This window comes from Aythya ferina (genome assembly GCF_964211825.1).
Source record: "Aythya ferina genome assembly, chromosome: 11".
NCBI classification, from domain to species: Eukaryota; Metazoa; Chordata; class Aves; order Anseriformes; family Anatidae; genus Aythya; species Aythya ferina.
In genome coordinates, this window is record NC_140307.1 from 15216108 (window position 1) to 15243493 (window position 27386).

Below are 27386 nucleotides of genomic sequence, written 5' to 3' on the forward strand. Positions count from 1 at the left end.
GAGCAGAGCTCACTGAACAAACTCACCAGTCTTGATGAGTTTTGTGGACGAAGAGAGGGTGTTCTTTTGTGCGCCAAGAGAAGAAAGGCTGTCCTGGACGTTAGGACGACATGAATATGCTGCTTGCAAGGAGATTTTACAATAGATGAACAACTAGTGTCCATAAGCTTTGCTTCATTGATTTTGATTCATTTCAGCTGAGGGTATAACCCAAAGGGAGCAGTTGGGAGAAAGTAATAGACCTAGAGGGGAAGAGGAAATTGTTTTACCTGCAGTAAGCTTTTGGCCTTGCAATCTGAATTGCACCTTTGCTCCTAAGTGAGTGCTTTGGCATGTCATGCAGAACAAAAGTGACTTACTGTGCTGGCACTTCTTAAAAAATAGTAAAAACAGCAACAAACCACACCAAACAAAAACACCAAGAGAAAGACAGAATAAGGGTTGTTCACATTGCCTCTCCCCTGCCTTCTGACATGGAGGTGTTTGCAACAAAGCTGCTGGTGACAGAGACTGCAAAAATGGGAGGATACATTTATTTAAGATTTCTTAGCATGGAGGAAAAAATAACCCCAGACAAGATGTTTTTGCAGTTAAACAGGTGTGCTGTGCCATGTGTTTGTTTCCCCCCCCCCCCCCCCCATTCTGAAAAAAGTTTGCTTTTTATGTTGTTTGCTCATTAGTGACTTCAGGTGGAAAAATCAGTCACTGTAACTTATCTGTGATGGTCTCTATTTGTTAATGGTAATTTATAACCATTCATTTGCTGTCTGTCTTTTATTTTTACTACAAGGCAGTGTTGGCTTTGATATTTCACTAATAGAGCTGATACCATTTTTACTTATCCTCAATCTGTTCTTGGTGGTAATACCAGCCAAGAACAGGAAAATGGATACAGAACCTTGATGAAGAAAGAGCAGTTAGAAGCTAAAAGCTGGGCAGAACTGACAGATCAGCAGAATGGGTCTCGGTGAGCAAAAAGTAACAAATGTGAGTTCCAGATAGGTTGAGTCCTGGTCTCTGTTCTCACTTAATTTCCAAATAAACTTGATGATAAAATAGTCGAGTAGTGCTGTTACATGGAGCTAGAATTAGTAGCTGTATTTCAGTTTATAATTTTGACCCTTTGGCTTTTCCTCTTAATATGTAGGGAAAGATATGTATGTATACACATGGAATAAAGTAAAGTCAAACTTTGAAGCCATTATAGTTTGTATCTGCTTACTTAGAGGTCTTTACTTCTGTGAGTAATTCGTCAGTTTCTGCTGTTATGACAAGGTACCTGCAAAAGCTGTCACAATTCGAAGAGTTTTATGCTGACAGGCCTGACATGCTAAAACTGTGGCTATGTTTCTGGATTTGCAGTCTTATCCCTGTTGTCTTGTGTTTGAATTTAAACACTTAGCCTTCATGGGGAGAGATGGTAAGTATAAAGTTCACTTGTTAGATTTGGCAAATGCTTTACATGTGTACACACAGATATAGAACTGAGAGAGTTAATTCCAGGTTTGAATTCAGTGCCTGTCCCAAATTCATTGTCAGCCTGAAGTCTTGAATCATGATGTGACAAATAAAGTAGAAAACAGCTTCACTGAAGATTTAGAAGTACCACGATTTTATCTTGCATTTAGTGCCCTGTCCACAGGGTGCTGTAAGAGAACTCTATTGGAGCTGCTGGGTATGATAGCTATGGAAGATAATACAGCAACAAAATTTTTGGGAAAAAAATCATTTTTACATCTGGTCTTCTTTTAAAGGTAAATAAATCTGCAAGTAAGAGTAACTGGACACAGAAAATTCCAAGTGGTTCTCCTGGCCAATTTTATGTGCCCACTTTGGCCTAAGAAATGCAATGAGATACGATACTAGTTCATTCTGGTAGTAAAGATCTGAAGGCTTTGTACTTATTTGGTACTTATAATATAGCAGATGATAGGGGGATGGTGGAATATGGGGGGGGGAGTATGTTACTTTTCAGATATTCACCTCTAGAGGATGATGAGACAAACTATTGCTGCTTGGAGGGACTGTGGGCTCAGGGTGTGAGAGCAGTACAGGGGTGCTGACTGGTTACCTGTCTGGTGGAAGTGGAAAGCAAATGGAAACCCAGAGAGAGGATTGGAGCTTTCCAGTTTGTGGCAACTATTTTTAGAGCAGTAACGTCCGTCCTAGCCATTTAGCTGGCCTCATAAAATGGTCAGAACTTATTAATAAGACTTACAGCCTTGTTACGGAAACCTTGCAGACACTGGAGTTACTGAAAACTTTCCCTTTCAGTCCATATGCCATCAGTGAGGGTTGTAAAATGTTTCCAGTGCATGGAAAAGTTTGCTAGTCCAAGAGAAGTTTTCATATGTCAAATACAGCATCCCAGTAGGGCTCCTGAAATATGTCAAACTGGTGGAAGCTTCTGAATATAAACAGTGAGTGTTTCTTCAAAAATAGTACTAAACTCTCAGTTTAAAAATGTATCTGGTGGAAATATGGGATTTGTGTGCCATGGTCAAGAGTGAAAAAAGTCTCTGCCTATTTTCTTCAGTGTAAGGAATTTCAATATAGAAGCGATGATCAAAATGCTTGGTAGTGAACCTGCTTGCTGTTAGGGATGAGGCAGACTTCCTTAATTTCCATTCTCACAAAATGCCAATTTTATAACCTTGCTATTTTGTCCAGGCTGTTGATATGGCACACACAGGTAAAATGTGCATTATTAAAAGGTAACCAAATGTAGAAGCATTAAGTATTGCTGTTGCCACTGTACAGTGCTCGAGTTGTTAACTGCACCACGGTAAGACCATTCCACTTATTATTTCTCTTTGTAAAGCAGTGTTTTTATTTTATTGCACAGCCATGCCTGTGTTCTTGATCTTTACTTGAAGTTGGTGAAACATCTTGCTGATACTTTTCCATTAACCTTGCTTGGATGAAGATAACAGTGGTGTAGCAAAATATGTCTTTTATTGATTCCCTCCTTTCCCTCCCTGAATTGCTAAGCCAACACGGAGAGGAGAGAATAGCTATTTTTAAAATACCTGTTATGGTTAAAAACTGCAGATAAGACACTGACAATTTTTCTCTTATTCTGCTCTCTTGGTTGTCAGCTGCTGTTGTGGCAATTGAACCTCCAGCTGGGAGGGTGGGTAGCAGCACCCTCTTGAATCTCTTTGCAGTGCAGGCCATGAAAAAAGCTTTGTGGATGGGTTTGTGCGTTGCTTTGTGCTAGCCAATTTTCCAAAAGCAAATTGACCTTTGCTGTATAACATGTTTTATGTCAAGGAGCAGATCAGACCTGCAGCCACTTGTGCTGGAATTGTCTTTAAGTGCAGAATTAGATTTTACGTTGTGATCGTGGTACCAGCTATTAGGCTTGTTGGTGTTTTCTCCCTTCTCCCTCCCTCTTTTTTAGATTCAGCAAGGACTGCCTCTGAATGTGTCTGAATATATACTCATCGTGACTTGTAATGGCAGGGCAAGAAAGGAGAGCCCTGAGGATGTCTCCAACTAAAAATACCCTCCCTGTGGAGCTTGCTCGGTGCAGGTGTAGCCAGCAGTAACATCTCTTCTGCCTCTCCTAGTGGCAACTCCGTGCACTCAGGCTTTCACTGCGGGCTGACAGAGCAGAGATAAGCGGGACGTGGGGCTGAGTCCTAGCCCCACGATCAGCAGGCTGCAGAGCCAGAGCCATGAAACTGAACAAGAGTGGCTAAAATGTATGCTGGCTCACAAGATTCGAAGTGATGCATTTGTCTGTTGGGCCTTCTTCGAGCTATGGAGGGAAAAATAGAACAAGATTAGGTTTTCCATAATTTTCCCCCTGTAGCCCTAAGAAGACTACATGGCAGAGATGTCTTCTCTAATCTTTTCTTTCTATCCTGCATTATTTTCTTCCCTCCTCCTTTCCTTCTGTCTCACAGCTCCCCTCCCCGCACGCACACAGACGCAGACTTTTGACAGAACACCAGTTTTATTCTTGAGCTCTTTTTAGCCCACATGGGTGTCTAGTCGGTGCCTTAGCCCCAGCTAATACATGGGAGTTTGAATAAATGTGTAACAGCAGGTAGCAAGTGACTGTTGACAGGGTGACATATTGACTTAATATCTTGTGTAATGTGATATGAAGGATGTGCCTTTTGGTGAGTATTTTCATTTTAATTTTTTTGCTTTGCTTAGGCAGACACTTGTAGGCAGTTCTGAGTAATTGTCTGAAATCATTAACATGTTTATTAAATAAGGAAGCAGAGTGCATTATCTAGCAAATCAATTATGTAAATGCACAAAAAGCATAAGAGATTAGTCTTTAACTGTTGCTGAACTGCAGCCACTTTCCTAAATTATAGATGAAAGTGTTTTTTTGTCACTGTCTGTGTGATGTTAGGCTCTACTTTGCTCTCCTGGAGCTTAAAGTAACAACAATTAATTGCTGGTACTGTGCAAGAAGAGGGCAGTTCTGATGTACACTAATGAACACCGATGTGTATACATCCTTTCTATAGAGGAAAACAGATGGTCTGTAGTGAAGAACAGACGTAATCTCAGTTGAAGGGTCTGGATGACAAGATAAACTGACAGCGAAGCCCTAGCAATTTATTCTCTCATCTAGACACTGGGGAAAAATCTCCAGGAAAATCTGTTAATCTCGAGCATTTTTAGCAATATGTTTTCTTTCTGGTGACTTACGATAAAATGAAACTATGCCTCTACAGTTCTACCAATCCTCAATATACGGATGGGGGAGAATAGAGATTAGCGCTCGCTGTATGTGTTGAAAATTCCTCACTTGCAGTTACAGCCATGTAAATGGCGTGTGGAGGGGAATATGTAGTAATAACAGCACAAGCTACACCGCTCCGTTTTCACCCACTGCATTTTCGGTCTTGTTCAGCTGGAAAGAGAACACTGCGTCATCGTACAGAAAAGAGGGACGCTTGCATCAGGTTGTGTAAATGGTGGGTACATGTGCAAGTGTCACAGGAAAGCTTACGGATATGTTTTTAGAGTAAGGAAAGCTCACAGACGCATCCTCATTCTTCTGTATTAATTACATGTGTGATCTTTAGCTACCAGTAGGAGCTGGGACCTTCCCAGGGATTACCGCTATACAGCAGAGAAGGGAAACATCCCCTGTCACGTCAACAATTTACTTTTTTTTTTTTTTTTTCCCGCTGTTGTTTTGCTGCCATGTCAGTCTCTGCGCGTCTTCCATGGAGATGTGCAGAGGTTGGACCACTTTCAAATGCTCAGTACAGGGGATGCAGAATTTCCACATAATGTCGATTTTTCAAGTTACCATGAACGTTTGAACCATCTACAGCATAGCTGTCTTGAGGAGATTGTGCAGTTTAATCTATGCTGGAATGGTAGCACAATTAGTTCAGCTTTTTATTTCTGTTGTTGTAATTTCTTACCCAGGCTTTAGTTTGGTTGGTTGAACTGCCTAACTTCTATACAGAGCACATTCTCTTACTAGCATCCAAGGTTGTCTCCATTTCTTGGAGATGAGGATCTTTTCTTTCTCCCTCTCCAGCAGTACTCACTCTTGTCCTCTAGTTCTGACAGCCAGTTTGATGCAGAAAGGCTTTGCATCCTTGCCTCTCTTTGAAGGGCTGTGCGCTACAATAACAGTTGTCATACTGTGTGTTGCAGAAAGTTAATGCCTTTTAAACTCTGTAGCATAGCTGCTGGTCTCATTGTAAAGAATGCATGCTCTTTTGCTGTTTTTCCTGTTTCTGACCATTTTAGTTGGAGACAGCTACCAGATTTCAGTGCAGTTAAACAGTACAGTCGAACATGTCAGAATTGCCTATTGGTCACTTGAAGGATTTCTGGAATATGTATTGTTGATGTCAGAAATGTGAAGATGTGGTGATTTAGCTGGAGACATTAAATGATATTCCTGTACCTGCAAGTAGGATTGTTTCAGTTTCTGATGAAATTTGCACTTGTGAAACTCTGGTATACAGCCTTCCCAGGAATTCCCAACATTAAAATGATCATGTTAAGGTGTCACGTTTATTAATTGTCAAAATTAGATCCATGGTAAGAGAGCTAACAGGTGTGTCTGGTTGAGCTGGAAGATGAAGATGGAGGTGCTAGTGGATATCACCAAGGAGCTGAGAGATGACAAATGTGTTTGGATGAGGTAAAAGGGATTGGAAGAATGCACTTCTCAGGAAAGAAGTAGGAAACCTTGTAGACACTGAAAAAATGTCTCAAGTGAGCAGGAATGGAGGAATTTATTTTGTGCTGTCATCTGTTGCTTCTCTTACAGCATGTCTCTCTTCATGAAAAGTCATCATAGGGGAGTCAATGTTGTAGTAACTAGGATTTGGTGGTTTATTCATATTTAGGTTAAAAGATACAGCAAACTGTAAAATATTACTGTGCTTGTATCAATTCTTTGTGACCTTAACTGTGTCCACACCTTTAGTACTTTCAGAGACTTGAAAATCTTTAGCCATCAGTGTTAAAGATCTTTATCCTGCAATGACTCACTTGGGAACAGATTCCTGTACCTCAGCAGAGAATAGAAATAAAATCAAGGTTAAAAGGTGGATGAGGGAAGTCCATTCTCCCTGTTTTCCCAGAGGCTTTGTGACTTGTCCTGTGAAGTGGGAAGAGCATGCCACAGTAAGAAAAGAAGAAATGCACTGGGGTTTGTAAAGCACCTAGTGTGGAGTTAGCAAAGTACTCAGGTGACTTATATGGCCAGAATACACTTCTTACTTCCAGTTTCTTAAAATGTAATTTGGCTATAATAAAAATGCTAAGAAGACATCTTAATTCATTTGGTGTGCCATCCCATCCTTTCACACACATTTGTTTTCCGAAACATACAATTTAAGCTCAATTCTTGAATGGTATATTTTGAGAAGGACAGCTTACAGCTTTTTCAGGTACTGAAGATTGCACTTCGTGTGGTAATAACGCATAGGTGTGGCACTTCTTAAAAAGTGGGTTCTCAGAGTCTGCACAACACCTCCTCGACGCTATAAAAACATCTCTGTGATGAAGCTCAAAATGTGACTAAAATATTTTGATATTGTTTTTAACTTTTTTGATACATCTCTTGGCTCTAAAGATGAAAGGGTTTGCTCCTAGAATTTACACTTCTCTGATGTGATTAAAACCAGATAGGTGTACTCTAAATAGAATGCGCTCTGTGTGATGATAGGTATGGTTTACTGTTCTTTGAGAAGGAGGTTTCGTACAGCTTTTCTTGATGAGTTGCTTGTCAGTGTTTTCAGCAGCCCCTCCTTTCATCTATTATTCATTTTGGGAGAGTTAATGGTATGGTTTGGGCGTGGGCTGGTACCAGGAACCAGTAAACTATAACCCCTGCAAAAAGAAGAGATCTGCAAAGCTATCAGGCATGGAGGGGAAAGCAGTCGAAGTGCATGGTTTTTATAAAGTAACTCCTTTATCCAAAAAGAGCCCCAGTTATATGCTGTAAACTCTCCTTTAACCCCCCATTTGACTGCTTAATTAAGCAAACAAAGCAGTTATCTTTTGCGGACCCTATGCCTGCATAAGCTATGATGTAAATGAAGACCCGTGTACCCTAGTGAAGGAGGAGGAGATCGATGCCCATTCCCTGAAGTACTGGAACATACAGCAGTATCTGGGAAGACTGCATCTCAGCTTTTTCTGTAGCACATGAAGACAAGCTAGGATGTTGTCTTCACTGTGCAGGCGTTGGAGCCCTGGCTGGCAGCGTTTGCCCAGAGAGCTTGTGGGGTCTTATCCATGGGAATAGTCAAAAGCTGCCTGGGCAGAGTCCTGGGCAGGCTGCTCTGGGTGCCCTGCTTGGGCAGGGGTTGGGCCAGAGGGACGCAGAGGTCCCTGCCAACCTCAGCCAGCCCGTGATGGCTGATTGTGTCTACGGTTTGTGCCCTGTGGTTTACTGTGAGGTCTGTAGGGCTACAGTTTAGTGTGTATGTAATGACTGTGAAGTCCTACGTGACCAAGGATATGTTGCAGTCTCTGTGTGCATATAGATGGATGTATTTATAGAAGAATCCCTGTGAATGTGAGAAATAAGCCTTTGAAGTGTCAAGCCAAATATTCTGGGGGGAAAAAAAGGATTTCTTGTCGGCATCAGAAGCCTGCATTTCATGTAGACTTGTCTCATTTTACCCAAAATATCTCCCCACAGGTTAGGAGAGCTGAAAATAATAATAATGCGGCATGTAGGGGGAGGGAGAGTGAGAGAAAAGAGGGAAATGACAAACATCTCTGAAATGTTTTTGTTCCTCCTTACTTATGGCTTGCTTCTTTCCAGTAGCTTTTTCTCTCATTTCATTTCCTGTTCTGTCACAGGGCTGCCAAAGAGAGAGAGCCGCCTTGCTTCCCCTTTGGTCAGCCCCCTGCAGGTGTCCTGTTGGCAAGAAGCAAGTGCTGGAGGACAGCTTTCAGTCTTCTCTGAGCAGGCTGGACCCTGCAGAGGTTCTGTGGTGCTTGGGCAGTGTGATGGGAGGTCCGAGATGGATGCGCATGCCTCAGCTGGCTGCCACCACAAAACTAGCCCAACCCTGACGCGAAGCTTCCCTTTGTTCATTGCTTTCCTTTGGGGTAGAGAAGGCATGCCGTTACTCCAGAGCCACAAAGGTGTCCTGTAGTCTTCTGTTAAGCTGCAACAGTGATGTTATGAGAGCAGGCTGAGTGAATTTTGGATATGGATTAAAGCTGAGGAATGTTACTGAAAGGAGAGTTTTTGCAAAGCCAAATAAAAGGCAGATGTTTTTCGAAATTTGCTCGAGTTGATGGCGGTGTTTTTATGTATTACGTCCATTCCAGAAATAGGAAAGCAATCATTTTTATCAGGAACTGTTTCAGGCAGCAGTTCAAGGCTGGTAGGTGTCTTTGCACACGTTGCCACTGGGACATCTCTAAATCTTCAGTTGGTGCTTTCAGTGAGAAATCCTTGCTCCCTGTTAACAGGTTTGGAAGTGATTACCTGCATCCCTTGCTGTACCGTCATGGCTTGAACACAACATGTCCTCATCCCAATCGAAATAGCAGAAAATATTTTGCAAGTAGTTTGTGGTGTTAGGATGAGAATTGCTTGTAGTTAGTTACTTGTAGTGTTCATTATTTTTGTGTTGTAGGTGGTCTTTTCCTTCATTGTTGTGGTTAATGTCACTTGTATTACTGAACCTAAAGAAAACCAAGAAGGCAAGAGGGTTCACTTAGAAATGGGACAGAAGATACTCTGTTCTTAAAATGCCATATACTTCATATTGTTGTATTAAGCTTTTTCCTGCTACGCTGTAAGCTTGTGTGCTAACAGCATGCACTGCTCAGAGGTCATTTCAGTCCTGAGGTACTAAACCCTTCCAAACAGTGTGATTTAAAAAGGGTTTGTGAAATCTAGCCAAATAATTTGTTGTGCTCTGTATTTGAAATCTTGTTAACCCTGCATTGGTGTGAATTGGGTGATTGTCTTAGTTTTGTTCTTGGAAAGTATTGGCAAAATAGAAAAGGCATCAATATTTTTCTTTTAGTGTCTGGGGGACTCAATCTTCCAGTTCAAGTACGGACAACATTAATAGGTTGCTAGGTGCCATCTTTAGGGTGTATTTTGAGGAATTTTACAGAGACCCAAATGAAGTGAGCAAGCACGTGGAATTAAGAAAGCATTGACATGTAGCTTCAAATTGCTGTAAGGGTCAATAATTGCAAGTGCTTCATCTTTGCATGGAAATGGCTGGGTTGGACTGGGCTTGCACCTTGGCAGTTGAATTGACTTGCACTGCTGTAGGTAAATGTTAACATGCAGCAAACACTGCAGGCAGATGAGCTGGCTGCCAAAAGAAGGGCATTTTTCAAGTGTATTGCTGTAGCGTTGAATGAGAAGCTGAGAATACGGTTTCTTTGAGAGATTTAAAATATTAAAGAAGCCAGTAGCAATAAATGAAAGTGCATCCATTGGTTAACAGCATTTGGCTATATATCAAGACCATTTCTGGAAGTAAAACTTGTAACATAAATTACTGAATACTGAATTACTGCAATGTGTTAAGGATTCTTTTTAATTACAGGATGTTAGGGCTTCAAAAATAAAATTCTTCAAAGTTAATCACGGAGTAAAATAACTCCATATTTAGCTGAGCTTCAACTTCATTAAAGCTGTTCAAACGGCTGATGGAGCCCTAATAAGTTTTGTTCAAAGATAGGAAATCTTTGAAAATTTTCTGCAAATCTAACTCTGTTATCTTTGATACACTTTAATTGGATATTGCTATCTCTATTCATGTTGTCCAGCAAATTGCATCAATGATACGGTGTTGCAATGTATCCTGTTACCCTGAAATTAGCAAATCAGGGATTGTGAGGGCTGTTTTCGAAGTAGAATTTAAGCCTTTCAGGTAATACATGGTCATCACTCAGGTACAAAATATATCTTTCTCCGTATATAAATATAAAACTGCACTGGGGAATGGAAGGCAGGAGAAAAATGGAGTAAGTATCATTCTGACAGTATCAAATCATTAATGAAGGCACTGGTTCCTTAATTATTTACAGCATATTCAACGTGCTAATCTGTTTTAGGATTGTTAATTTTGAATGTGTTGCTGTTATATACAAACATTTTTCTTTTCTGGTTTTATTTTTGAGATATAATTTAATTACTGATGCTGTTCGGTTGCTAGTGCTTCAGAGATTGTTTTTTTTTTTCTGCAAAGTAGAGCCACTATGTAGTTTACTACAAGATACCCTCTTACTTGAAGCTGCCAATAGTGTGAAGATGATGGAGAAAAATAGGAACCTAATATTTATTTTCATAAGGTGAGGTAGACCAGATATGGACGCAATGGGGAATGGATACTGTCTTGTCATCTGCAGGAGTAAGCTTGCTAGTTTTTCTTCTCCGTGTCGTTTATGTTCTTGTCTCCACCACTTCCCAGGCAAGGGAGCTGGGCTGCGTGCCAGGGCCCTCTCTTCTGGTTGGGAGCTGTTACTTTCAGGACCAGCATCTCTCCATCCTCTTGGTGTCCCTTAAACAGTGTAAAAACCAGACACCGAAGTAGCATTTTGCCCTCTGCTGGGAAACTGGGTTTGACAAATGTGTGGTGTGAACTGTGGTGATGAACATTGTGTTGAAAGAAACTGCACATCTGAAGGACTGCTAACCGCGCTGGTAGAGGTGGTTTTTTGGATTCATTTTCTCAGGTGTTTTAGCAACAGCGTAAGTTTCTTCTCTTTGTGTAGTGTTTTTTTGCTTTATGACACCTATTCATTTGACATCAATGTTGTCATTAGAAGTAATCTGTGGCTCCTAGGCTCCAGTGAAGTCCTTTGTCCCAGCCCCTTATAATAATGGGCTACTGCATTCTATTCTGCCATTGTATTTATGGATCTGATTTGTCGTGTAAAAAATGAAGTGCGCAAAAAGTGGAAATGACCTACTTTCTAGTTCTGGTTTGGAAGTAGGCAAAATATTTTGTATTTCTTACATAGTTTCAGCTGAAGTTGCTGGAAGGATCATTAAGGAAGTATATATATACATGTATTTTTTACTTCGGTATTCTGAAATTTAGTTAACAAATCTTTTTCAGTGCTGTTACGAGATGCTGCTTGAATGAGCCCATACGTCTTAAATAATTCTACGTGTGCATAGCTTCTTATTCATATTTGTCTTGTTATCGATGACATAACTCTTTAAGTACAAAGTTGCACAACTTTTCTTGAACATGATGCTTTGCATGGTGCTTAGATGAACAAATATCTTGCTGCACAACATCAGAAATGACAGAGCCTAGTGTTCTGAAATAATACATCTTAAAAATACCATTTCTGTGGATAAACTTTGTGCCTATATAGTGAAAAACCTCAAGCTGTGCTCAACTTTCAGTGATACAAATGAGAAATACTGAGAAAATACTGTATAGCTTATTCCTGTGTATCCAAGATCCTCCATTTTACCATCTGTATTGCTTTTTTGATCTTTACTTAACTCTGAAACTGTAAGGCTGATTAACACAGACCATTAACACAAAGCCCTTGTGCTTTGTTCATGTAAATGTAATGTATTACCATATTTTGGGGGGTGAAGTTTATTGCCGCCCCTGCAGTGCTGAGCAGCTTTGCAAAACTTTCCAGAATCTTTCAGCTTTCTTTCATGTAGGCATACTGTTAATTGTGGTTTGAGAGCCCTTCTGTGTTGAGATGGATTTTATCCTTGGTAGTATTTAGCTGAAATATGGAAGACCCTGAATTGTGGCTGGTGGCCATCTAGAACTGTAGGGTTTTTCGAATGAAAACCTTGTGGTTTATACAGAAAATAAAGATTGTGAAAGTCACTCAGAGGACAATGTTATCGAAGATGTTTTGGCATCTGTCTTCGGTTCAAATATTTGCTGTGCGTTAGAAGCTTTATCCGTGTAATTTAGTAGTCATTAGGTACAGTGGGGGTTCTTGTTACTGAATTTGCCACTCCATGAAACAAATTCTGGTCACTGTAACTGAACAGTATTAGCTTTTTTCCTATAAGTTGACATTTTATCTGCAGCTCTGCCCCAAGGAGGGAAGTTACTACTTCATGTTACGTTTTTATTTTATTTTTTCCAGAAAGAATTTCTTTGCTGCAAGAGAAATAGCTTAGGAGCCAGAGACAAACTAAAGAATAGGCCCATGCTATTTCCCTGATAGCTTGTGAAAATGGCAAATGTATGTTTTAATTTTCTGCCCAGTTGAAAACATGTTTAGTTGTAACCACCTGAGTTTCCTTTTCTCCGTCTTTATAGTTTTAATTAATTTTAATTCTTGAAGCTCGATGACTTAAAGAAACAAAAAAGGCACTTATGAAGGCCAATTTAAAATCCCCACAAAGGCTTTTTTCCTCAAGAATTAATGTGATTAATGCTTTGTATCACCCATTCATTGTGTGCTATGGGATCAATTTATATGATCTTTATAATACAATTCCCCCACATACATAATCTATATTTGTTTGGTTATCCTGTGTGTATAGACATTTTTTTGTGTGTATCATTAAATGAAATCTTGTTTAAAATTACTTCCTGTGTAAGGCTCACAGGGAAGGCTATTCTTTGTACACCTTCTTGGATCTGTTGTGCCAGGACGTTTGCAAATGCACATGTTAATGTGCATATGCACAACCCTGTCATCAGATTTGGTGACCATGTCTCTGAAGATTTTCCAAACTTAGAGAAGAGGGAAAAAAGAAGTCAATTGATGAGGTACAGATGTGCTTTATGTAATTGTACTGATTTATGAGAAGTGCTGTTTTATGGTTATGGCAGTATTTTGAAGCTAGAAGGCTTGGATGCTGTTCCCAGCTCTGTTGCAGACTTGTGACACAGTCATGCACAAGTCATTTGGTGTCACTGCCTCGGCTGTTACTGTTGTCAGGTTCTTAGAGGTCCTTTGATTGCACTGCGTAAGTAGGCATGGCGCTGTGGTATGAATGAGCTTATTGCAGTAACAGTAAATTTATCAGGACTATAATACTAATAAGCGTAAAAGCAACACTAAGAATGTTGCTCCTGCATGTTATTAAGTACCAAACAGAAGGGAAAAATCTACAACTGTATGAGACGAATTGCATTTACTTAATGATTTAAATGTTTTTTTCCGTGACTCAACTGCAAGCATTTTTGTGTTACTGTCATGTTTTTTGAATCTTGAAGATAATGCAGATGGCGTTCTTGGTTATTCTGGGGGTACTACAAAGGATAATGTGAACTGTCTTTATTTACATCATTTCTCTTCACATCAGGCTAATTCCACTCCTTGTAATCCTTAGCATTCTTTGTCTCATCAGTGGCCTGTGCTCAGTTTCACTCGTTTGATGTTTTGAGTGATGAAGATTTAATATTTGTCATCTTGTGAAGTAAATTGTCCCATAATAGTGATAGTAAATCTACTCAGTCATGAAATTCAGAGCTGGTTCTTCCTGCACAGAGCTATATTGCAAACATTGCTGAACACAGATTTAGGACTGGAGTATCACAGTAGCTGTGAAGCTAGCTCGTTAGATTAAAAAAAAAAAAAATGAATTGCTGTTTGAAGGCAATCTTCCTCCTCACTTTTTTTTCCCTAAACAGGTGCTTCACGTTCCACTGTGTATTTACTGAATCTCAAGAGTGACTTGATTTTTTGCTTTTGTCGGTGGATGGTGTCAGTGCAGCAGAGCCATACACAAATGTGTTTCCTTCTTGCTATGTAACTTGTCCAAGAATACAGGAAATGGATGGCAGCAGTTAAATGGGAGTAAATATTATCTATGTGTTTGTAGGATGGAGGAATAAATTGGGGAAAATGGAAGACAGCTATTTGATGATTATTGAGAGACAGCCACAGAGAAGTAGCCAGGTTCCCCAGCTACCTTTCACAAGTTAGCCAACAACCGTTGTCTTGATAAATAGCTCATGCTGAAACTGTCCTAGCAACAGCTATGTTTAACACTGCCTTCTGGTGCAGATTATGGATAGCAGTGCAGGAAGAGTACTTTTCACACTGTCCTCTTATATAAACAAGCTGGAAAAAGGACCATTCAGATACTGGTTTAAAAAAAATTACTTGATTATATCAAGGAAGAGACTGCAAGTGAAGTGCAAATTAGTAGGTGAGCAGAAGATGTTTTAAAAAAAAGGTATAGGTGAGATAGAGGAAAAGCGACAAAAATAGAAACCAAGACGAGATGAAAGATGGGAATAGAGAGCGAGGGAAGGTTGGGAAAAATATGAAGTGGAACCAACATAAACTCTGGCTTTCAGAGTTAAAGATGACAGAAATTACAGTAGCTATTCATCTCTTTAGCTTGGCTGAATGCAGAGGAGTGTAAAAGTTAAGGTCCCGTTAAAGGGCAGGTCAGCAGTGTGATTTCATCATTCTGTGCTCCTACCGCAGTACAAGGGCTTGGAAAAAGGAATGAGATGAACTAAATGAACTGAAGGTACGTTGGAACATAAAATACTCCCTTCTCTTCTTCTCTTTTTTCTCAAGAGTTTACGATGATTCAGCATGAAATGCAGGCAGTAATGCTCACTGCTTTGAACTGGACTTAAATGTCTAGAATGCTTGCCGCATTACAGGTGGATATCACCAAAATTATATGAATTTAGGTTGCCTCCATCCAGATGACAATTACATAATTGAATCAGACCTCTACCCTTTTTAGTCTCTTTGATCTGACAGTGTTCTGTATTGGCTGCTGTGAAGGGAAGTGTGAGAAAACCTGCAATGCCCAATTAGGGAGTAATGTGGCCCTATGTGATTTTTTTTCTTCCTGTCTCTGCTGAAGACTGGCTTATGCCATGAAGCATTTGGATTTATATCCCTTCTACGTTTACTTAATTCTGTGCAACATAATACAGGAGATTCTAATTAGCTATATGAATCCCAAATCCTTTTTAAAAAGCTGCAACAGTGATTATCCTGTATCTGGTTCATCCATTCTTTGGCTGTCTTGTAATACTTGTTCACTTGGTAACAACCCTCCTGGGTTGGTACAACCATAGTAAACTTGATAAAAAACATAAGCATAAGAGAGAAAGTTAAGAATTAAAAAAAAAAAAAAAAAAGAGAGAGAGAGAGAGATTCCCCTATTTAATGCTGGTAATTCCAAAGTAGTTGCATTCTCTTGGTAAGTGTTGTCCTCAACTTGTTGTTTATAATGCTGCAAGACATGATGTATCAGTATCTCAGCCCCTCCGAAACTACTGCAATCTGTTTGGTAGCTGTCATTGGACTACGTGCCATTTTTGACTGTCACATTTCTGTGTTAAAAGATTTTTCTTGGCACAGTGTTCTAAGTATTTTTTTTTCTACTGCAGTGATCTGAAACTGAAGTTCAAGTATACCTTAAATGTTTTCCTGATAATTAAAATTCGGGAAGGAGCATACAGCTCTCTTCCCTGAGAGAACGGAATTAGAAAGAAAGTAGGAGAAATGTTGGTGGGAAGTTTCTGACTTCCTCTGTCTTATTTTACGGCCTCACCTCTGGTACTGTGTGCGGTTTTGGGGCACCACAGTTTTATAAGGACATAAAACTAGTAGAGAGTGCCCAAAGGAGGGCAGCAACGCTGGCTAAGGGTCTAGAGAGGAAGATGCATGAGGAGCAGCTGAGGTCCCTTGGTTTGCTCAGCCCCGAGCGGAGCAGGCCGAGGGGAGGCCTCCTGGCGGCCTGCAGCTCCCTCACAGGGAGCGGGGGCAGGCGCTGAGCTCTGCTCTCTGGGGACAGCGACAGGACCCGAGGGGACGGCATGGAGCTGGGACAGGGGAGGGTCAGGCTGGGGGTTAGGGAAAGGTTCTGCAGCCAGAGGGGGTCGGGCACTGGCACAGGCTCCCTGGGGATATGGGCACAGCACTGAGCCTGCTGGAGCTCTCAGACACCTGGTCTGATTTTTGGGTGGTCCTGTGTGGAGCCAGGAGTTGGACTCGATGATCCTTGTGGGTCCCTTCCAACTCAAGATACTGTATGATTCTGTGATGTGTCAGTTGAACTTTTAATCCAGGTTTCCCATAATTTTTTAATGGGAAAAAAATTACTATATTTTTACTAAATAAAATTGACTTGGTAAGGTAATAAGTAGTTGTCTAAATTCAGGAAACCCTTCGCATGCTTCAGGCAGTTGGTAGTAAAGGAAAATAGAGGTTAAAACCTTGGTTAGAATCATTAATGGAAATTGAACAATGTATCTAACACCAAGAGGGGAAAATCGTTTCATATGTGAGAGATGATGTGTATCCTAATAAGACATCTTTTCACACCCACCAGGAATACAACACACTCTGTTATATCCCGTCTTGTTTTGAGTAGGAAGAATATATTTTTTTAAGAAAACCACTTAGGAAAGAGAAAAGCGAAGAGGTTTTCTCATGTGCAGAAGATATCATGAATCATTTCTATCCCAGTATGTAGCAAAGAGGAGAAGCATGCCGGATGAGAAAGGATGTGTGACAGTTTTCAGCTGGCCTTCAGAATGAACGTGGTCTGGTGGGGCTCTGACTGCTTTGTGACAAAGGAATTACCTTCGGTGGAGAAAAATAAAAACTGGAGGCCTCTGCATCAGCTGGAATGCTAAATATATTGAAATATATTCTTCTGAGTTGTAAAAAGAAACAGCTAAGACTGCAATTGGAGACGACAGATCCCAGAGGGGTAACAAACAGGCGCCCGCGTGGTGGTGCCTCTGCTGGGCAGTCCCAGGCAGGGGGAATGCTGCTGCTGGAGGGGGGCCGTGTGCTCTGCTGAGGAAGCTGAGCCGAGAGACAGGCACAGCTGCAGGCCCTGAGTCACGTGGCGAAACCCATTTTGAAATGGCAGAAAGGTGTGTGATGGGAATGGGGGAGGAGACTGAATTTAGGGTGATTCTGGGAGGAACCTGAAAACAAAATACTTCGAGAGGGTGTTGAAGTGGGTGGCAGTTGCCCTTTCATCTCTTTTTCTCTCCTGGCAAACTTTCTTGCTTGGTCGCTCCCCTGGAAGAAGCTGTACCCACCCTGAGCAGCAGCCGACCTGCCTTCACTTCCCTGCATCTCCTGGGCGGCTGCGAACTGGGAGTGAGAAGGCAGCACCTTGTGTCAGAGGGGAGCACGAGGCAGAGCCTGCAGGGGGGAGCAGGAAGGCGGCTCCGTGGGGAAAGCATTCTTTTGTGGGTTCCAAGGGGCATGTAGTAAGGCCTTCTTGGTCTCCAAACTCCAACCTATTCACCTACACACAGACAGGAGAGAAGCTGTTGTGGCTGGAAGAGTTGCTGGCAGCTGTTCTTGGCAGCTGTCTGCTCTGACTGTGCCTTGAGGCAGCCCTGGGCGTAGATACTTGAACCCAGATTTGGGTCTCTTCTTGTGCTGGCAAACTCCAGAGGGAGTGAAACTGCTGAGAAAAAGAGCAGCAGGCAGCCACACCTTGGAGCTGGACAAGAATGCCATCTCTCTTGAAATGTAGTTGCCATTTGTAAGAAGTCAGGTTCCCGTTTTTGCATTTAAGAAACTGCTGGTCAATTGGCTTAAGAGCTTCTTGTCTTCCAGTTAACGGTTACTGTAAGAAATACATTATTTGTTGACTTCTTGCTGTATGATCTATTTCAGAAAGTGACATTCGTTGCTTTTCCTGTCCGTAGAAGAGACACAAGCAATTGCACACAAGGAAGCCTCTAGAGGAGGAGGGCAGAGAGGGGTGGATCTGCTCTGCTGTCTAGCAGAAGAGCTGAGCACAATTATTTTCATAAATTTCAGAGCAGAAAGGTGTAGAAGTTGAAGGATGCTGGAGGAAGGGTTGTGGTTAAGTACACCAGCTCTCCCCATGGACTGAAATAGGAAACACAATCTTCCTACAAATGGAGATGTATTGGCATATCATCTAACATCTGCACTGCCAGGAATATGAAGCCAGGAGAAAGGAGGGTCTCCAGCTGCAGCATGTAATTGAATGGGAACAGTTTCTGCAAGGATAGGAGACCTGAGAGGAGGCTCTCTGAGTTACCACCACCTAGAGACTGCTTTTTATGGGTCTATTCAATAGGATTAGGGATTTCCCTAGGTAAATGAAGGCTCAGTCAACAGTTACTGTGATCTTGAAGCTCTGAGGTAAGCAGAAGTCTGGGAACAAAATTATATAGTCTTCTTGTTTCTTTTCTTTGTGAATTGCTTGACAGCTGAGTGGGAGAGACAGCCAGGGATAGCTGAGGGAAAAGAAAATCTGCGCTTCATTCTAACCCCTTTGCTCACTCTTTCTGGAACTTGCCTAGCTACTATCAATTCCTCTTAAAAAAGAGATCTTTTCCAAGGCCTTTCTGTGCTTGGTTGTTACAGTATCAGCTGAATGCTCTGCAGGGTAAAATTCTGTTTCCCACATCTGCTGTTTCTATGAGAAGACTTGTTAACATAACCGATTTATGGCATACTTAAGTGAATATACCAATAAACCTGTGCATTTCAGCAAGAATTTTTATGCAGGATTTTCCCTTCAAGTGGCAGTACGGTTTGATGCCTTCATATGAAGGTTTTGGAGAGTTTTTCTTGTTGTAATGAAATGATTAAAAAAAAAAAAGTCATATTTCCTCAGCATTTAATTATAAGAAGCGGGTTTGCTAGTCCTTCAACAAATGGTACAATACACTGTCTTTTTTTTAATGGCATCCCAAGGAATGCATTAGTCTTTGAAGCTGAAATACTTTGACATCACATTGGGTGTTGAGTTGCTATAGTTTCAAGGGCAGCGTTAGCACTAGGAAGACTGTGTCCTTGAGACGTGCGCACGGGCAGTCCTGGGCTCCTGGATGTTTTGTGAGCAGAACTTGGAAAGTAGCCGTTCACATCAGCAGCTTCGTTGCAGGGCACAAGGAAAATTTGGAGGAAGATGTGCAACTTGATTCTTCTTTGCTAATAGCCATTTTGTTAGATTTGAGTAGGTAGAGCTTTGTGTTGCAGCTCTCAGCACTTTGATGGAAAGAAGAAAAGCTTATGCCTAGTGTGCTCTGTGTACGCAGGAGGAATTTCTATGGCAGGCAGAACTCAGAGCGAGAGAAGGTAGAGAAGGGGGAGAATTCCTGTCTTGGTGATGAATAGATTCTTCCTGCAAGCCAGTTGCTTAACTTCACAAAATATGTGATTCAACCTGTAAACAAAAAAAAAAAAAAAGCCATATATAGCATTATTGTGTATGTATATATACTTTCTCTGAAGAAGCAGCAATACAGCAGTATGTTTTTTAGAGTATAAAATGGTAGTTTTAAATAACCAAAGCAGGTGTATAAGCTACCTTGCTTTACTTCGCATTTAAGTGTCTTTAAAAATAGGGCCCTAATTACAGCTGTCCCTCAAGTCCCATAGCCTGCAAATAAGAAACATAGCCACTGAATGTTTAAAACAGTACGTTATTTTTCAATATGTGTTAGAAATGAATTCCTCTGAGTTGTATTTAACGCATTTATTTAGAGCAAACATATAATAGCTTCACTGTGGATAACAAAATGTATCTCTCAGAAAGGATGATTTTCTTAAGTCTTAATGAATGCCTTATTGAGCTGCAGTGAACAGACCTTCTTCTCTACAGACAATCTGTTTCTGGTAAAACAGGTACGGTACCATGATTGGCACAGTTAAATTATCCTCTGATTTTTCAGTTCCTTCCTCAGGGTAGCCAAGGGTGAGTTGAAATAACGGCATTTAGAGCTGTGCTTGATTTCTTCCCATATCACAGATACATTTCCCTCTTTGCCCAGCTAAAACAACACGAGCACACTCATGAAGCCTTTCACAAGCTTCGTAAATGTATCCCAGTCAAGTAACCTGTCAGCTGGAGGCCTGGGATTCTCCTGCCCATCAGGTGATTTTGTAGGGTTGAGAGACTGGTAAGACTTGGGTTCATGGAAACACCAAGGAGTCCCAAAGTTAGTTTCTTTTCCCCTGTATTACTCAGTTTCTTTTTTCTTGATCCTTTGTCTGTCACCTCTGCTTTTCAGTCTAGCCAGTAAAATTTGCTTAAGAAAAAAGCTACCTGGTAGTTCTGGGAGAAGTTATTTGGTCCTTAATGAGTTCAGCGATGTGTTTAGACCGTCAGGGTTAGCAGTTTTCATCTAGAAATACAGCTTTCTCACCAAAGTGTACAAGGGATGAAATGGTGCCAGAAGAGTTCCCAAGACTTCGAATTCTGTACCAGGGATTTCCAACTTGGAACAGCTGTATGTGCCCTGAGGTTTTTATGTTCATTTGTCATCTATCTAACAAGCTCATGGCACATACGTATATTTGCCTGTGAATAACAGGGAAATATTTTGGATGTCTGAAGGGAATGCAGTTAATCAATTTGATTCATTGCAATACTTATTAGCCCTGATGGCTGAGCCTCAGAAGGTTTGCCATTTTCTTTGGGTAAAGTTCACTGCATTCTAGGCCAAAATTTTTGAAATAAATATCTTAACTTTTATTACCCAAAGAAATTGTCAGATCTCTCCAATGGTTCCAGATGGAGTGAGACCAACTTTTTTTTTTTTTTTTAAAAAAAAAAAAAAAACAAAAAACAAAAAACACAACAACCAAACAGCAACATACAACTGATTCAGCTGAAATGCAGAGTGCAGGCATGCAGAAAGTAGGGGTGGGGGAATCTGAATTAAGGTGTGGGTCCTGCTCAAGTCTTAGGAGGCCATTTAGGTAGTCCTTTTTATTTTGTCTCTTTGCCCACTGCTACTTAACAGCTTGTAGAGATCTTTTGAAACTCTATTACTTTATGCATTAGAGATTTGCCTGCTTCCACCCTCCCCCTTCTGGGATTCTGTGAGGCTTTCTTCTCGTATGCTGTGCCAACAGCAGATTTTGCCTGAGTATTCTTTTTCTCATTAACATCAATTGAAGTGAGACGTCAGAAATCCAGGACCATTTGCAATGACAGGACAGTGCCAATGCTCTTCCTTTTATAACCCATAGGAATAAAACTATGCAAAGCATCATTTCATTATTCACTTTATGATAGCCTGCATAAATTACAGATCATAAGCTAGAGAAATAATTTTCATGATGTCCTTTGTCAAATATCCAAAGTTTAAATTTTGAGAGGAAATAAGTGAAAGAATGAAAAATCAAAATCCTATCACCAGTGGATTTTGGATGTCATATTTCTTTGTTAACACTTTTAGCAGGATAACCATGTTAGCCTAGTTTGGGAAATGAGGATGGACGTGAGGCTGTCTGTTTTTTTGCTGTTTTAAATCATGTGTGTGCTGAAAATTACTTAGTTTTCTTTTAAAGCTCCCTGATTATTTTGCCTTGTCTTACTTTTATTTTTTTGAGGATCTAATAGAGGGAACGCAGTCAGACCGATCATTATGAACATTGCTCTTGTGCATTCGTTAAAATATTTTGGGTTAATTAATGAGGTAAAAAGCGGTTGAATTAAGTGGAGAGAAAGCCATGCTATAGCATACACTGACAGTAACCACCATGACCTTTTTTATTGGATTCTGTGAATTTGGTCCACGTGGGCAGAACAAACCATTTTTCCTCATGGGGATGCAGCCAGAGCAGCCTCTGCCAGAGCTCAGATTCATTCCATTTTTCTGCTCCTTTGTTTGCAACTATTGTTCGTGTTGGGATACGCCAATAGCCGAGGGGGATGGCAGCAGGCTGTTCTCTCAGATACACCCAAACCTTAATAGCATGATGATTAGGCACATGATAAATATATTTCCTGGCTCAACATCTTGAGCCTTGCTACCTTTTGAAGCTTACAGAAATGGTCAGATGTTTCTGTGGAGAGGAGAGCAAGACGAAGTAAGAAAAGGAAAAAAAAAAAAATCCATCAGTCTTTGGGTATCCCTTCTGAAGGGGTGTTGCAATCACACTTGTCTCCTGTAAATAAACATTTTAGTTCAGGGAAAGCTTTAGGAGGTACAGAGGGGCACCTTCATTATGAAGGGAGTAGTTTAGGAAAATTGAAGATATTAAAATAATAGCTGAAGTTCAACACTAGTTTGAATTAATTTAATGCAAATTGATTGAACTGAGGGACTTTGGGAGTTCTAGTTTAAAATAAACCAATTCACCTGCTTGATTTTTGCTAATATTCCTTGTATTCTGGTCAGGGGTCTGTAAAGCATGACAATCTTTGGTCTGACTGGGGGAGCAAGAGAGTTTTGGGGTTTTTGTTTTTTTCTCTCTGTGATCATGAGAACGAAGTCTGGATTTTAAAGAGAAAAGACGGAAAGCCTCAGATGCGTTCAAAGGTGTGATTCAATGTTTATATGTTTCCTTACAGTTCCTAGGCAGAAATAAGCTTTAAAATGCAACAAGAAACAGAAGTAGTTAATAAAAAGAGAAGAAAATGTATTGACATACTGTTTAGTAGGAGAAAGGAAAAAAAAAAAAAAAGGAAAAATCACCCTCTATCAAATGTGTTAAGATTTATGTATTCGTTTTTCTAGATTGACAGAACGTACCATATCTGCCAAGTGGCATTTCAGGGTGCTTGTAAGGCACGTTTAAGGAAACGGGTTTTCATCCCTTCCTGCATGTGAAAGATGTAGAGCTGCAACGTTCATAGGCCCTTTTCCTTGTATCACAGCTTTCTGGGACACAGATTTTAGATGTGTCTGGATCCAAGACGGTGTGATGGAATTAGAAAGTACCACTTAATATCCTGTACTTATTAATTTTGTGCTTGTGCAGAATCAACCAAGGTAGCTTTTAGGAAGGTTGCTTAGGGTGTCAACAAATCTTTTTAAGATAAAGGAGAATAAAGGACATTTAACAGTCGCTTCACATAGTTCTTCTTAGACTGAGGTAAAGTTCAGTAGTGAGGATGAAAATAAAAACAAAATATAACCAAAGGCACTGTTAGTGTAACTCTAAATGTCACACACCCCTTACAGAAAGTATCTCTCAGATTAATTATGGAACCCCTGGATTTCGAGAAATCAGTTGCGGAGGCAGGAGGGATAGTCCTCCAGGGAGAAATGTAAAGATGCTTCCTGCCAACAGGAAGAACTTATTAGGGAAGCTAATTGCTATAAAATAATACTAATAAATACTAAACCACAAACAGCAACAAAAACAAATTACAGAGAAGTTGTCAGACTGAAGGAAGGAGGGAAAACAGAAAGGTTTAAATGCTGCTTAAAAATTAGTGGAAGAATAGACAGCGTTTAGTATAGTTGTCTGAAATGGCTGGCCAGTTTTAAAGATGTTACCAGGATTCATTTGGTATGCCTCTGTAAGTGTGTCAGAGTTTTGTTGCCTTCAAATCTTGCCCTCCTGAGCTCACACCTCCGGCACGCTTCAAGTAAAACATGCTGTGTTCTTGGCCATTTGGATCTAAATCATTTTTTGTGCTATCAAATGTCATAAACTTGTTTATCGCACCCTGTGCCACGGAGGCCATTTCTTTCATCGGTCTGGGTTTGATTTGTGTGTGTTTCATCCAGCAGTGTAGTAGGAGGAAGTTGTTGCCCGTGTCTGATCTGCACATACGAGGATGGCTGGATTACCTGCTGTCTGGCCCCTGGTTTTTCCTGCTGTCCCACTTGAGCAGCTCTGCTGGCCTTTCCCATTCTAGCTGCTGCAGTTTTCAGGGTCCATGGAATATAAAATGGCTGGCAAGCTGTTGCAAGGTACAGTCACTGTGGAAGCTGTTGTTGATGTATTCTGATAGAAGTTTAAGTTAAAACTTTCCAAATGCTCTGCTTTAGATTAGAAGTGTTAGAATAAGGGCACCTCTGTTCTTCGGGTAGGATTCAGGTGTGTGGTACAGCTGGTAACCACCACAACTATGGAAGAACTTAACTAGTCTTTTGGTGCTGATAACCAGCAGTAGCAGAAAGGTGAAACACAGTGGGTTTAAACTTTCAGTAATGGAAGCGGTGAACTTGAGGAAACCTGGTAAATGCGCAGTAGTTCTCTCAGTAGATACAAGAGAACCGGTGTCCTTTCCAGCTTGTCACCTTCTGCTTGGACCTTTTCTGCAGTCAGGACATGGCTCCAGCATTGCCCTGTTTCTGGCACCTCTCTTCTCATCTTCTTGCACTCAAATTCTGCTGCTGCAGGTCCGTGAGTACATACTGTGAGAGGGCAGGAAGAGCCGCCTCCTTGTTCTCAGTTCTGGTGCCAAAGCTGTGTGTTTGTGTGTGTGAATATTGCTATATTCTCAGGGTGTCGCTATGTCAGATCCTGGAGGTTGGATCTGTTCATCACTAGGGGTGATGCTAGAGCTGTTGAGGTGCACAAAGTGTTAGCTTCTCTTCTCTTTTTGAGGCACTTGAAATTTCATGTGCATGAACTTTGATCTACTATGAGAGAGGGTTAGCTGTACCCCTTACCTTCTGGGCGTGGGTACCCAGTGCGGAGAAGTCCCCCAGAGAGCAGGCAGGGTGCAGTTCTGAGCCACAGAAACAGGACGGCACATGCAATTTGGGCTATGAATGTAGCTGCCTGCTTCATCTCTAATGCATGCCTGATTCTATCCCTGTTACCTTTGGCAGCATGTCAGACCATCTTCTGTTCTCACTGCTTGTATTGTCAGGCATTTCTTCTGTCTACACGTGGTTGTTGTTGTTGTTTTGTGTTTTCCCCCCCCCCCCCCCCCCCCCCCCCCCACACCCTTTTAATGCTAACTAGTATGCACAGGAACTGCATCTCTCTGCATGTTATCACCACATGGAGAGGAGTATTTGGAGTGATAAGGCAGAAAGAAACAGAAAACAATAGTGCTTATATGGGAGATGTTTGTTTATTGTGCAGGACTTACAGTTGGGAAGGTGGAGGGTAAATGACTCTGAAGAGAACCAATCTGGGAAGCAATCTCTGTATTAGCCTTGGTGTTACAGAAGAGAGGAAGATACGTTGCACAGCTTGAGGAGGCAGGACTTCTGTTTTCTTTCTGAAGAGGATGGTTATAGCCTGTGTGTGAAATGCTGAAGAGAAGTTCTCGGCTTTGTGCCACTTGGAAGCCTTTACTGTGGCTTGCTTCAGCCTCACTGGTAGCCAGGGTTCGGGAGGGTGCTCCGTCCTGGATGGAGGGCTGTGGGACAGCTCTGCAGACTGTCAGGTTGTTACTGGAGTTGTCACCAAGAGTGTTGTTTTTTTTTTTTTCCAGTGTCCATAAACTAGTAACAGGCAGGGAGGTTCAGCCTATGAGTCGAGTCCTTGTCTGCCCAGGAGCTCAGGACAGCAGTAGGTTTCACCAAAAATGGTTCACCAGGAGTCAAAACTATTTGGATTTTACAGATTTGTTCTTTTGCGCCAGATTTTATGCTAAAGTAGGAATAAAATGTTTTTATTTAGCAGGAGAACTTGTGTGCATGCTTCTGCACTTGTCATGTGTTCATGTCTCATCCTTTTAGTTTAAGCCAGTCTATTTTATTTTGATCTTTAACCCTTCAGTTATGAGAAAAAGCAGAAGCTCAATATTTGGACAACTATTTACTAAATCATCTCTAATTCCTGCTTCTCAACTGGTGTGTCAGTCAGCTCAGTCAGTGCGTTTGCAAAGGAGCAGCCTTTATTTGCAAATTTATGTCTCAGAGCATGTCCTTCCTGTATGCCAGGTTTCAACCCCCAATCGCTGGCAGTTTCCATGAAGTACGTACAGAAGGTTGTCCCAAGTAGCTGTCAGAAAGTACTGGTTTGGGATTACACTCGTGTGTAAATGGTGCACTGCAGGCAAGTGCAGTCCGAGGTGCTCAGTGGAGACAGGAGCATCAGGAGTTGAAATGTACTGCAGTTGAAGGAATATGATCTCATTCACAGGTTTGCAGTTCAAATTGCTCACCAAGTGGTGGAGATGGATGAAGTTCAGAAGGACTCTTGGGATCCTTTCCCCACTGCTCCAGTATAAAACATTGCAGTCCTGACATAGTGCCTTATAACTATGGGGTGTATTTCTCTCACTCAGCAGGTGCTGCATATGGCTCAAGGCAGTTTACAGAGTTTGTGGGGTGATGCTTTGATAAGGCAAGTAAATCCTGGTTTTCATTACCTTCTTGTCGATTGCCCAGTAGTGAGCATTTGTAAACCCTACCTCCGTCATAGTAGAATAACTTCATTCAGAAAAGGGAAGAGAATAAGAGGCCTAAGCCTTCAGTGCTTGCAAAACATGGCAATATTAAGCCCCAGCTGATGGCTTCATCAACATTTTGGTCCCTAACCAGGTCCAAAACCTGGCTTACAGCTCCCAGATTGGTTTCTGCAGGGTTTGAGATGAGAAGTCTGAGGAACTTTTTCAGTAAGCAGTCCAGAGCTTGATGTGCAGAGGTGATTGGAAAATAGAATAGGATTTTTTTGTTTGAAATGGATGACAGAAAAAGAGCAAGGCCTCACAAGCCTCTCTGTGGCAAAGAGAAATAAGGCATGTGGCGATTGACAGATTTACGTATCTAGGTAAAATCTTCCACCTTTCCAAAAGAAGAACTTTCTCTTTATGCAGTGTTAGTTTCAAAGCCTCCAGCTCATGCTGAGCCTAATGGCAGGTATGTTTCCAGCTACTTCTTTTTTATGCTTGAAAATGGGATCATTCTCAGGTCTGCTCATTGTCATCTTGTAGCTTTTCCTTTTCACTAATTTCCCCAAATGAGTTGTGGCCCACTCGGAGGACTACAGGATTCATTAGAGTGAAGCTTTTTGAGGATGTCCTTGGTGTTCTAACAGGAAGGAAAAATCCCAAAGGCTGCCAGAGATAAAGATCACCCACTGAAAGGATAAAAATGAACAATGCTTCTCACAGTGAACCTAAAAATACAATACTTGGTTCTCTCACCCGGAGTTTAGTTATTGAAATAACAACTTGGTCGTACAGTGCCAGAATTATTTTGGTCTCAAGAAAATAACAAGTTTTGCAAATGTAAACAAAATGCAATGTCAGGGAAAACATGTTTTCAAGTCTAAACATTACCTGATGTCCTGGGGTAGGAGGGGTTTGTGTGTGTGGAGGTAAG

At 41.1% G+C, this 27386-nt stretch overlaps 1 protein-coding gene across 3 annotated transcripts in view; it reads left to right on the plus strand.

Annotated features, from left to right (window-relative positions):
* RORA (RAR related orphan receptor A) overlaps positions 1-27386 on the plus strand; it is a 406228-nt gene that overhangs the window by 83020 nt on the left and 295822 nt on the right. Inside the window, exon 1 of one of the 3 annotated variants that reach the window (XM_084532398.1) lies at positions 24020-24068. The exons of the other annotated variants lie outside the window; for them this stretch is intronic. Within the exon in view, the coding sequence (XP_084388524.1) occupies positions 24035-24068 (34 nt within the window). The 5' untranslated portion in view covers positions 24020-24034. Of the gene's footprint in view, positions 1-24019; positions 24069-27386 lie in introns of those variants that run through there. 3 annotated transcript variants of the gene reach the window in all.